At 41.2% G+C, this 12,209-nt stretch overlaps 1 protein-coding gene across 3 annotated transcripts in view; it reads left to right on the top strand.

Moving 5' to 3' along the window:
- Nucleotides 1–12,209, top strand: part of ADGRV1 (adhesion G protein-coupled receptor V1) — a 463,719-nt gene that overhangs the window by 145,993 nt on the left and 305,517 nt on the right. For all 3 annotated transcript variants that reach the window (XM_030567084.1, XM_030567083.1, XM_030567085.1), the window contains exons 53-58: nt 2,505–2,651; nt 4,580–4,835; nt 7,285–7,487; nt 8,125–8,301; nt 8,760–8,942; nt 10,439–10,618. In XM_030567084.1, coding sequence (XP_030422944.1) covers nt 2,505–2,651; nt 4,580–4,835; nt 7,285–7,487; nt 8,125–8,301; nt 8,760–8,942; nt 10,439–10,618 — 1,146 coding nt within the window. The remainder of the gene's footprint in view (nt 1–2,504; nt 2,652–4,579; nt 4,836–7,284; nt 7,488–8,124; nt 8,302–8,759; nt 8,943–10,438; nt 10,619–12,209) is intronic.

Genomic DNA, 12,209 nt, shown 5'->3' with positions numbered 1-12,209 from the left:
AAGGGGGTTCCAAAGAGGATGGATCTAGACTGTTCTCAGTGGTAGCAGATGACAGAACAAGGAGTAATGGTCTCAAGTTGCAGTGGGGGATGTTTAGGTTGGATATTAGAAAACACTTTTTCACTAGGAGGGTGGTGAAGCACTGGAATGAGTTCCCTAGGGAGGTGGTGGAATCTCCTTCCTTAGAGGTTTTTAAGGTCAGGCGTGACAAAGCCCCAGGTGTGATGATTTAGTTGGGAATTGGTCCTGCTTTGAGCCGGGGGTTGGACTAGATGACCTCGTGAGGTCCCTTCCAACCCTGATATTCTATGATTCTAAGATAGCAGTCCTGGATGAGGATCAGGATCACGGCAACGTAAATGGAGACTGCTTGACACCAGTAAGAATGATGAATGGTTTGGTCTCTGAGCCATTGTACAGAAAGGTGGCACTCATCCCATCATAGAGTAGTCTGATGATGGAAATGAATTTCTGTGGACAGCCAAACCTACACAGCACCTTTCATAGGGCGCCATGATTGATAGAGTCAGAGGCCTTGGTTAAGCTTATGAATGCCATGAACAGTTTGTGGTGTTGCTCTCTGCATTTCTCCTGAATCTGTCGGGCCACAAACATCATGTTGATTGTGCCTTGAGATTGCCTGAAGCCACAATGTGATTTGGGGAAAAGTTCCTTGGCAAGGGGAAGGAGGTGGTTTAATAGGATCTGGGCAAGGATCTTCCTTGTGATGGAGAGGAGGATAATACTGCTATAGTTCCTGCACAGAGATTTGTCCCCCTTCTTGAATATTGTAACAACGTTGGCGTTCTTAAAGTCAGGAGGATTTCAAGCCAAAAAGCACCTTTCCCATCTACTTGGTGCTGCATCATGAAGCTTCTATTGTCTTCTAATAGAGCCCCTAGCTTAAAAAACCTCAGCAGGGATGCCCTCTGGGCCTGGTGCATTGTGATATTTTGTCTCAGTGATGGCACACTGGACTTCCTTAGAAGATTGGGGATCAACAAGATGTTCCATTGTTGAGTGTTATGGAATGAGCTTGATGGTGTCTTCAGAGACCGTGGAGTCATGGTTTAGAAGGCTCTTAAAGTGCTCCTTCCAGCATTGTTTAATGTCTGCATTGTCCTTGAGTAGGGTAGAGGCATGCTGGGAATGTAAGAGGGTTGGGCCTTTGGAGCTTGGCCCATATATATAGCTTCTGTTGCTTGAAAGAGGCTTCTCAAGTCATCCTGGTCTACCAAACCCTGGATCTCAGAGGCCTTTCCTTGCCACCACTTGTTTTTGATGTCACGTAGCCTCCTTTGGACTTTGGCTTTGAGCGGGTGATAGGCCTCATGTTTTTGTTGGTTAGAGGAATCATTTTGCCACTTACAGAATGCTCCTGTCTCCCATAGAACAAAGATATTTGGGAGGGTGGTAGTTCTCTGATAGCATGGAAACTGTAGGACTAGGACAAAGCATTCTGGGAAAGCATACTAGAAATGTAGTTCAAACAGAAGTTGTGAACTTGGAATGATTGGGTGAAATTCAGTGGGCTGTGTTATGCAGTAGCTCATGCTAGATTATCGTAATGATCCCTCCTTTAAAATCTATAAATCTATGAAAGAGGGCAGAGATATAAGCAACCTACTTTTCATCAGTGTGAAAGAGACTGCAGGGAGTAGGACCAGCAATGGAAAGGACTGGGGAATAAGCAGAGCAGCAGATGGAAAAGGAGTACCTATGGCAGTTAATGGGCATATTGTGGGATAGACTTGGGAATGCTAATAGAACCCACATCAAATTCATATTCCTTGGAATGATGACCCCCATAATGCTTTTGTTCTGGGCAGAAATCACTGTCAAGGGAGACCTGAACTGAGAACCCATCTTAAAGGGCCAGGTTGACCTAAGACAGGCATGTACAAAGCTGTGCAAAGCTATCATGCAAAGGGAAATAGGAGCCACAGGAAATCTGACAAGAGTGCTGTGGTGCAGATATACCCAGAATGCACCCTCAAGTACCACAGAATCAACTGACAAGAAAGCAGTAAGCCCTGGCTGGAAAATTGTATTCATAGCAAGTCCTCACTAAATCAAATGCTGCAATTAAAAAAAAAATCTAATGTAAACTGAATCTGCCCTGGAAGTTCCCCATGTTTCTCATCGATTTTAAAACTAGTCCGGGGATGAAATCATTGTAGCAAAACAATTCAAACTTGGGTACCTAGCATGAGGTCCTTAAATACAAATTTAGGCACCCCAGCAAAACCTGCCTAATTTGTTTGTTTATTTATTCAAATATGTCCATGGGAGCTTTACAGGCTTACCACCTCTGAAAACTAGGTCACTTCCACAGAAGTGTGCAAATACAGATTTCCGTGCTTAACACTGGGGATACAAGTTTTAAAATTTTGTTCCTAATGCCTCAAGATCATTTTGAAAATTTTGTATAGGAACTCGTCAAGTGTTTTCTAGACATTCAAATAATTGAATTGTATTGTTGCACTCTATTTATACCTTTCCAGAATTCTTTATCTAAGCAAGTTGAAGAAATTGAACAAGACAACTTAATCACCTTGAATATTGAACGTTTAATAGGAACATATGGCCGAGTTACAGTACAGTGGATGGCCAATGGGAGCATTAATGATATATTTCCAGCATCAGGAATGGTATGTAAAAATGTTGCTGAAATTAGTGAAGCACTGATTTAAAAACACTTTATAAAATATCCCAAGTCTTAACTTTTATCCCTTCTTGGAGTGCCCAAGTGTGGTAGAACCCTTATTTCTCTCTCCTCAGTACATAGTGACCCACCTTAAGACCAATGGGACCTGGGGGCCCTGGGTTCTTTGGGCCCAGCTCCACCTAGTGCTTGGTTGCGTAAACTAATCAACAAATCCTGTGACTTCTAGGACATTACAAATTACACATACAAGAAATCAAGGGCCAATAGATTATGACAATATACAACAGTTATTCCTGGAAAGAAATAAAAGCAGAGAAAAGAAAGGGAATTAGGTCAAAGGGGCAGGCAGAGAATCAAGTACCGGTATATCAAATAAATGAGTGAGCAACCATTCTGCCAAAATAAACACTCCCTCCCTCAAAAGCCTACAACAGAGTGAAAGGGAAAGTAAAGGGAATGCCCCCTAAGGTCTCCCTGCAGGCTTTAGCTAGCTGGTGGAGCTGGACCTTGAAAGAGAGTGTGGTGTTCTTCACTGAGAAGCCCTGGCCGTTCTCTGGCTCTAGTGCTGGGGAGGTCTACTGGGTGCAGCTTCCAGTCAGTGCTTTCAAGCAAGGCGGAGTCTTGAAGCTCAGCCTCTCTTAGGGAATGGAGTGCTCCTGGCCACTCAAGTCCTGTTCATCCCTTGGATCTCAATACAGGGGGAAGCCTACAGGTCTCAGCAGGCAGGCTGCCCTTTCAGCTCAAGGCAGATTCTGATCCTCTGCTGCACAGAGCAGTTCAGGAACTGTGTCCTCTCGTGCTACTGGAACCTGATTCTCTGCATCCAGCTCTGTCTCCAAGTCCTCATTGACTTTCACCACCCAGTCATGTGCAAGCTCTCCGGGGTCTGCAATTGGTCACATGGGTGGGCCCATCAAGCTCTAGCCCAACCTGCTTTGTCTGTTTCTGTGTCTTGAGCACAGTGATGCAGACAGTCTCTGTTTCAGTTCTCTCAGTCTCTATGCCGTTGTTTGTGGAAGCTGTTTTTTTCTGAAGTCTCCCAGAATGTTAAGGGAGGCTACATGGTTATTTTAAATGTGATCAATGCATTTATGTATACATATATTTAAAAATATTATAGTGACAACTTAAAACAATAATATAATTGTCAAAATGGATTATAGATGGGTGAATAATAAACTTCATGTTCAGCAAATAGTTTATTTGAAAAAAAATCATGATATTAGTCAACTAAGTCATCAGTTGAATATTATTCAATCAGCACTAGAATTGATACTGTGCCCCTAAAATCAACATTTGTTAGTAAGGGGAGAAGTTTTGGGTTTTCAGCAATTTACTGACTTTCTCTGCTTCTTGACTTAGACAAAGCAGGAAAGCAAAGTGTGTGGCACAAAAAGCCACAATACAGTTGTATTATTAGTTTGAAATGATTTGAGTTGTTCCACTGACACCTAGGTCCAGATTTTCAAGATGGGTGTTTTAGATACTTAAATCTGTTTTTAAGAGATCCAAATAAAAATGGCTTGATTTTCATATGTGCTGAAGTCATTGAGTGTTGTGGGTACTCAACATCTCCAAAATTCAGGCCAGTGTTAGTTAAGAACTGTTTCTCCCTCCTTGTGTTTCTGATTGTTTTGCTCCAACTAAACAGCTTGCATTTTTCCAAAGTGACTCTCTTTTGCTGTTCTCTGTCAGTGTTGCTAACCTCTCTAGATCTCTTTCAGTTATTTTTCTGTCTTCAATGGTGTCACACCACCTCCCAGTTCAGTATCATTTTCATATTTCGTTAATGCTCTGTTCACATTTCTATTGCTGATGGATTTTTACAAAAGCAAATCTTGGTGGAGGTGCTTACCATAATAGTATGGCAAAATGTTTGACCTATTTTTTTTCCTTTATTTTACTTTTTAGATAATATTTTCAGAAGGTCAGGCTCTGTCAACTATCACCCTGACAGTTCTTGCAGACAACATTGCAGAGCTTTCTGAAACTGTTGTTATCACACTCACCAATGTCATTACTGTGAGTATTAAGGATCCCATGAGAGGAGCCATCATAGACCCTAAGAGAGCACGAGCTGTGCTTACCATTTTGCCTAATGATTCTCCCTATGGTGTAGTTGGCTGGCATACGGAGTCTCTCTTTGCTAAAGTAGCAGAGCCTGAAGGTAAGTCAGTCTTATGTTCCTGGCAAGGTGCTAATATAATGGCATACAAAAGTTGTCATCTTTAGAAGTTCTGATATCAATGATGCCTTCACTGGTTACACATTTCCTCTTTCTGCTCTGCAGTGTCATCATCACCTTTCAATATTATGAACCGCATGCCACAAATTTGTTAACTATAAAGTATTAACTAATTAAAGGCAAATGGCCTGATTCTGCTGGCACCCACTGCTATGCCAGTAGCTGCCAGACATCAGAAAATCTTTGGAGGGGAGATGGCATGGAAGGCTGCTGCTGCTCCCAAGCAGTGAATTTAACTGTCCTTTCACATTCTCTGTGATTTGCGGTGAGGACAGAGATGTAGGTAGGGGGCGAAAGGAGTGAAAACTCTGCTGTGATGTTGGTGCAGTCATACTAGATTCTGGAACTTTGCTGGACTTATAGGGCTGTCTGGACTGCATGCAGAGCCACAGTGGTCTTCATTTTAAGACTTTTTCCTACTCCATATTGGCCATCAGCAGTTATTGTTCCTGTAGAGCTCACATCCTTTCCCCCAACAGCTTAGCTCCACCACTAGTTTCCCCTCTCTCCTTTCCTTGCCATCAGGCTCCCAATCTATCCTTCTCCTGCCTCAGACTTTTCTCCTTCCACCTGCTTCTTTGACATTGGCATCCCATCACCCCTCATCTCCTACAGTTTCAGAAACCCTGTGCTCAGCCTCCCAATCTTCCTTCCATGCACTAGCAGCTACAATTAGTCTGAAAAATTCTGGGAAAATATTATTTCATTGGAACTTGCTGATATGTTGAAATTGAAATGAAGCTCTGGCAGAACCCAGACACCAGCTTGCCCACCTTGCTTCTTGTTAGCCAATTGGGAGTTGGGCTGACCCAGGGGTCAGGTAGCCCTGGGACCCCCATGGTCCCATCTCCTCAGCCACCCAATTAGCTGGGGCTCCTAGGGCTTCCAGGATTCTGGCTCCGCATCTGCCCACCAGGTGGAATTTTGTTTAAAAAATATCGAGACTAAACATTTTGATTTTTCAAAATGACTTTTTCCAGATTTCTGTTTTGTGGAGGATTTCAAGATTTCTAAAGTTGTTTTTGGTCCAGATTGAAACAAAAATATATTTGAAATTCTCCATAAAATAGAAATCTGAAGAAAAAATTTGTTTTGAAAAAACAAAACAAAAACCCACCACCCAGTTCTCTACCCAGCTCTAATAACAGCCACCCACCTGCAATCTTTTCCTCTACAAGGAGAGTTCCCCTGCTTCCATCTCCCCATAAGACATGTTTTTTCCCCACTCCTGTTTCTACCAGCAAGGCTAGCAGGATTTGCCCACAACTTCCATCCTGGAAGTTCCACAGAGGCAGAGGAAAATAGTCTGTCGTGTGCTCTTTTCTGTGCATGAAATATGCTTTTAGGAGCCTGGCCCCTCCTCCTTCCCTGCCACAGGTTCTCAGTCAATGGAGTAGTGTGCCCAGCAGATGTAATCAAGCTGAATTTTGTAGTAACTTATGTGTTCTATTCATATGTATAAAACATATTCCCCATGCTACTGCATTACAATGATTTGTGTTTGGCAGCTGATAATTTATCGGAGTTTAATCTGTAAATTATTTTTTTGTTAGTATTTCAGAACATGTTGCATACAGGGATTTTCCAGATGCAAAGTAATGGAAATGGATACTGCATTGTAGTTCAACATTTACAAGCAAAAACATACACTAGTTGCCTTTTCCCCTCCTTTTGTCTTATCCTTAGCCTTCCTGGTTTGTTTCTTTTACCCACTTTTACCCACCCCTCCTGCCCTAGATACAGGACTTCCAGCCACACCATAGGTGTTCCACAATTTCTTGGACTCTGGTGAAAACCTTGTTTCCCAAGGGGGATTTGAGTCATTACTGGTATGAGTGCATTTCCTTTACTGGGGAATTTGAGATGTAGACACACACGAATAAAGGGCAATCTCTTGCCACCAGAGTCACTGCCACAGAGACCGTTTCTTATATCAGTATCAATAGTGACATCAGAATGATTTAAAATGCATGAAGGGCAATCGAAACGGGATGGAAGGAGGGGGGAACTGAATGAGAATGTATACATTAAAGTAAAGGTTTTGTGTAACAAAATTCAATTCTTACGTTTGTCAAAAAAAATTTCTTCTCAAAATGCTACTCGCCCCTGCATTCTGTGCAGAGATTTAAATGTCCTTCATGCGCTTTCAAACAGCTTTGATTACTAAATTTTTAGGCATAGAGTGCACTGGTTGTGATGTTGAACATGAATTCGTGCTCTAACATTCCATTCATTTCAGTGAGCGATTAATCGGATAATTCTAGCACAGTGAGATGAAGTGGAAAACCAGCAGGGAAAGGGTTAGAGCAATCATACGTTGATGGGTTTTTACCAGAGCTAATATAGATTTCTTTCCCAATTCATCTTACAGAGAATCCTACTATTGTTACTTTACAAATTCTTCGAGAACAAGGATTTGTTGGAGATATTGCAGTACAGTTGAGCACCAAACCTGATTTTGCCCTTCAGCCCTTCAACCAAGCCACAGAGAATCAGGATTATGTGATAGAAAAAGAAACAATAATTATGGCAGAGAACACAGTCATGACCTATGTTATAGTCACCATTTTGCCTGTGAGTAATTGAAAAGAAGAGACATTTTTGTTATATTTTAAGGAAGATTATAGTGTAGGTTCTGTCCAGGGGCAAAATGAAAAGTGTAACATTCTATTAGTATTGTAGGAGGAAAATTGGCTCATTAAATCTGTTTCAGTAGAATCTGGACACTGGTAACTAGTTTGTGAGCAATCCAAATTGCTTTGTTTACTGTGAAACAAGTAATTTAGTTTTATGGAAACTTGTTTTTGAATTTTAAACCCTCTTGGGAACATACTGGGTTGTAAATTTGGCACAACTTCAAACTGTAAAATAGTTTATTTCACTTTACATGCCTTTTAACAGATTTATTGTTCATATTCGAGCAACACCAACTTATTGGGGCCAGTAGACTTTATCATGACCAGAAAAAAATGTGCTTGTATAGGATGTTCAAAATCCTTCAGGTCCTCCTCATCAGCAGTGTTTTCAGAAATCCTTTCCCCCCTTTTCATAGGTGATATGATGTGAGACAGGGAATTAGTTATTTAATCTCAACTGCCATGGTTTTACCTGATTCTGCTCAGTCAGCAGCCAGTCAGTTTCCTCCTTTCATTATATCTATCTTATAACATGAACTTACAATGGGGGTGACATTTTAAAAACATTTTCACAGGATCATGTTCCAGAATTACAGGAAGGATTTGTAATCAATATTACTGATGTGCATCTGTTGGATTCCTCTCTTGCTGGAGGGCAGCCAAGTGTGAAGAGACTTGGGTTAGAAATAGCTGAGATAATAATTGAAGAGAATGATGACCCCAGAGGAATATTTAGTTTCAATGTTTTGAAGGTAAGACTGAATTTTAAACATTTACTATTGTATTCTAGCAGTAGGTTCCATGTTTTTAGGCTGCATTTAAAAATTGTCTTTAAAAGATTTCTAGCACTAAACATCAGTTACACTGACCAGATACTGGACAAGCAATTTCTATACAAAAGTTTTTTTGCTGCTGCTGATACTCAGTTCATGAGAACATTGGAATTGTTAAAACACTAGTGGGTTATTTTTACCCTAAATACATCAGGTTAACAATTTGATCTTTCTTTAATAATAATAATAATAATTAATAATAATTAATATTACTGTCTTGTTTGATAGATTATATATAAACGGACTAACTCATTACTTTAACGCATAGCTCCTTATCTTTGGCTACTTTTGAACATTTCGGTTTCAACCTTTTTGCATGGGATGAGAAAGGAGAAATACATTTGCCTTGGCACTCAACGTTTTTTCTGAATTTTCAGGATTTTAGTGGAGCAGTTGCTGGTTATGAGGTGCCTCCACCACAGAATATACTGAAGCTGCCAGTTGTTCGGAAGGCTGGGAGGTTTGGGTCAGTAAAACTATACTGGGAAGCCATGCCTGCCAGCGCTAGCGTGGAAGACTTTACACCATCATTTGGAAACCTTACATTTGCAGATGGACAAGTATGCTGTTGCTAAAAATATAAACATTTCTGAGTTAAGAAGTCTCAGGGTCTTTTGCATTTGTTTCCTTTAAAAGATATGAGTATAAAGTCTCAGAGGACATTTCTGTTTACTATTTATGGTCCAAATCCTGTGAACATGTACGCAGGTACTGAACTTTAAGCACATGCATAGTCAGTCGCATTGACTTTAATGGCACTGCTCAAGTACTTAAAGGGAAACATGTTCTTAAGTGTTTGCCACATTGGGGCTTATATCTTCATACCTCCACCAGTAAAAAACAAAAACAAAAAACCCACCCTTATTTTTGCCCGATAAGTGGGAAACTTATAATTAGCCTATGTTTTGTGTGGACTTACACAATGAATTTGTATGTTTCTTAAGCTGTGTTGTTAGATTTCACATCACACTTGGAGACACAAAGTGTGCACTTTTAGGGGCAGCTGATTTCATGTGTTGGAAAATGGACCTTGTGAACAAAATCATGTTTAGCGCCAAATAAAATACATTCTGTGTATTACTGCATACTAAAGAAGCGTATGGCAGAAGAGGTAAGCAGGAGCCATCCAATCTGAACACATTTTCTGAAAATACCTTTTCATATTTGCAGCACGAGGGCCAAGGATAACAAATTAGAGAAGGAGTTGGCAATTTTCAATGTACACCATTGTGGGTTTTTTTGTATTAGTGTGAAAGTCTGTGAAAAAGGACCCATCAAATTAAATTGTTTACATAATTTACTAATTTAAAAAATCAGTTGGAATAGTTAAAAGAATCCATCCAAATTTTCATCATTGTTTTTTCTGCTTCCTTCCTGTTATTGAAAAGTGCCTCTTGGATGGGTCCAAGAACTGCAATAATTCCACACATGTTTAGCCTTACCTCTTCCTCTCTCTGCTGTGAAAATGCTTGCCTGCCACCTTCTCAGTTTCACATTCAGCTCTGCTGCTGCTGCAGCTAATAGTCAACACCCTCTTGCAGGGCCTAGAAAAGTGTGTGCACCTGAGCTTCCTCAAGAGCAGTGTTTGAGGCAGGAAGTGTGAATGATCAATAACAAAACAGTGCTGTCAAATATACAATGTGAAGAAACTGAAAAAAAAAATATTTTTTTTGTCTAATGACTTTCAGTAACAGTGATCTTTACTTGTAATAACAGTGAGCCCAAAATTTCCATATGGAAATGTGATTATTAAGTTCACAGTATTACTTTTAATTCACAGTATATTGGGATTTCAGTAGGTTAAATTCCTCACAATTTTAATAGGAATCCAGAAAGTTTTATAAATGGGTTTTGAAAATATTTCAAACATTCTGGTATGGTTTTGTTTTAAAAAGCCGAATATATAAATAAATAAGCAAGTTTGAGAGCCAGACTAAAACAATTTAGCAATCTTTTGCAACTTACAAAATCTAAGGCTTACATTTTCTGAGTTTCATTCAGTGAATTCACTGTTGCATCCTGTAATGTTTTATGGGTTCTCTTTTTTTTTTTGCAGGCTGCAGGGGTGATAGAGATCACAATCATAGATGACACTGCAGTAGAATTTTTAGAGCTGTTCAACGTCACTTTAATCAGGGTGACAGGTGGTGCCAGACTTGGGGATGACACTGTAGTGACTGTCACTATTCCACCAAATGATTCTCCTGTTGGAGTATTTGGGTTTGAAGAAAAGAACGTAAGTGTGAGCAACATGGTGCTTTTTTAAGCTTAAGCAGGAAGAACGTTATGTATCATCAACCACATAGTCACTTAGAGTCAACTATCAATGTGCAGATTTTCCTGAACATAGCTTTCAGTTATGCAGACAGTTAAACATTTTATATTTGTACAAAATGTCGTTTCTGCAGCCCAGCATCTCCCACAATTCTTCCACTGGGGCTGCTCTGCTCACCCTTTCAGCTCACAAAGGTGAATCAGTGTTTTAGCGCCACTGCTCTATTCACGTCCCTTCTGCTTGTGCTTGTAGTCAGATTCTCTGCCTCCACTGCAGCATGCAGATGTTAGTTTCAGTGCTTCTTTCTTTCATCTGCCTAAAGGGGTATTTTTTGACTAATTCTGGGGCAGATTTGAGCAGTGTTCTCCCTCCCTTACTCCTCCCCCTGGGCCAGTTTTTAGTCAGCTGTTGGAATCCGAGCGAAGTCTCCTCTGCAGTATCTCCCTGCTGGCTCCTCTGCATCTTTTTATATATGGGACAGCTGTCTAGAAAGCACTGAAATAAATCCAAATGGAGCTCCATCTGTGAAACTGCTTTCCCAAGCTCAGCAGATGGTGAGTTGTGCCAAGCCTGCACTCAGTCTTCCTTTCCTAACTCTATTTGGTCATGGGGCTATGAGTTGGACTGGCATGTGGGGTCTCCTACCCACCAGAGCAGCCGCATCTCCTAAATGGAAGATACTGACCTGGAATCTCTGTGCAGAACAGGGAGAGGCTCCAAGGATGAGGAGGACCACAGTCAGCTGATTCAGGGGTAAGTCCTAAGAGAACAGAGAGGGGAGACCTGTAGAGGTCACAAGTCTTAAAGTAGGTTTCGAGTGTCCTGGGGAAAGAACCAGGGGACAGCCCCCCTTTCCAATTTGGCCATAGAGTTGTGGAAATGTTTCCTTTCCCCTCTCCCTGCGGGAATGGGCCCAGTAGGTGAGGACTCAGAAAGAGATCTCAGAAGAGGTCTCCAGGCCTGTAGGAAAGCTAGCTGCCAAAGGCCTTACCAAAGCCACACTGGATCCCTTATGGTTTCTAAGTGAGCAAAAAAGTGAAAAAATCAAAAAAGGGAAAGGAAAAGCCTAAAAGATGTAGGAGGTATGAATCCTGTGATGACTCCTCCACCGAGGATGGTGAATTGTCAGGCTCTGACTCCAATCAGGACTGAGGAAAGACTTAGCAAAGCCACATCATGCCTCTAAGACAGAATTCAGACTAGCCTTCAGACAAAGCCACTCCTTTCAGCCTTCATCCTCACAGAAATACCAGCAAAGGGACAGCAGGATCTCCAAAAGAAAGCCCCGTAACCGTGGTTCCAGAGAAAAGCCCAGCGGGAACCTTGTTAGCCTGTTTATGACACAGACCACATAGGTGTCTGCCTTTGCCACGAGCTGAAATTAGGGGGAAGGATTTCCTATTTCCTAGAGGAATGGGTTGCACTGACCATTGACCAGTGGGTCAGTGAGATAGTGAGCACAGGATACTCCTTCAAGTTATGGTCTCCACCTCATCTGTTCTTGGTCCAGTCCCCCATCTTGAATGACCCCAATAAGCATGATCTAATCCAG

Source organism: Gopherus evgoodei, chromosome 6 (assembly GCF_007399415.2).
Source record: "Gopherus evgoodei ecotype Sinaloan lineage chromosome 6, rGopEvg1_v1.p, whole genome shotgun sequence".
NCBI classification, from domain to species: domain Eukaryota; kingdom Metazoa; phylum Chordata; order Testudines; family Testudinidae; genus Gopherus; species Gopherus evgoodei.
The sequence above is the reverse complement of the archived record's forward strand: the minus strand, read 5'-3'. Positions and strand labels throughout refer to the sequence as shown.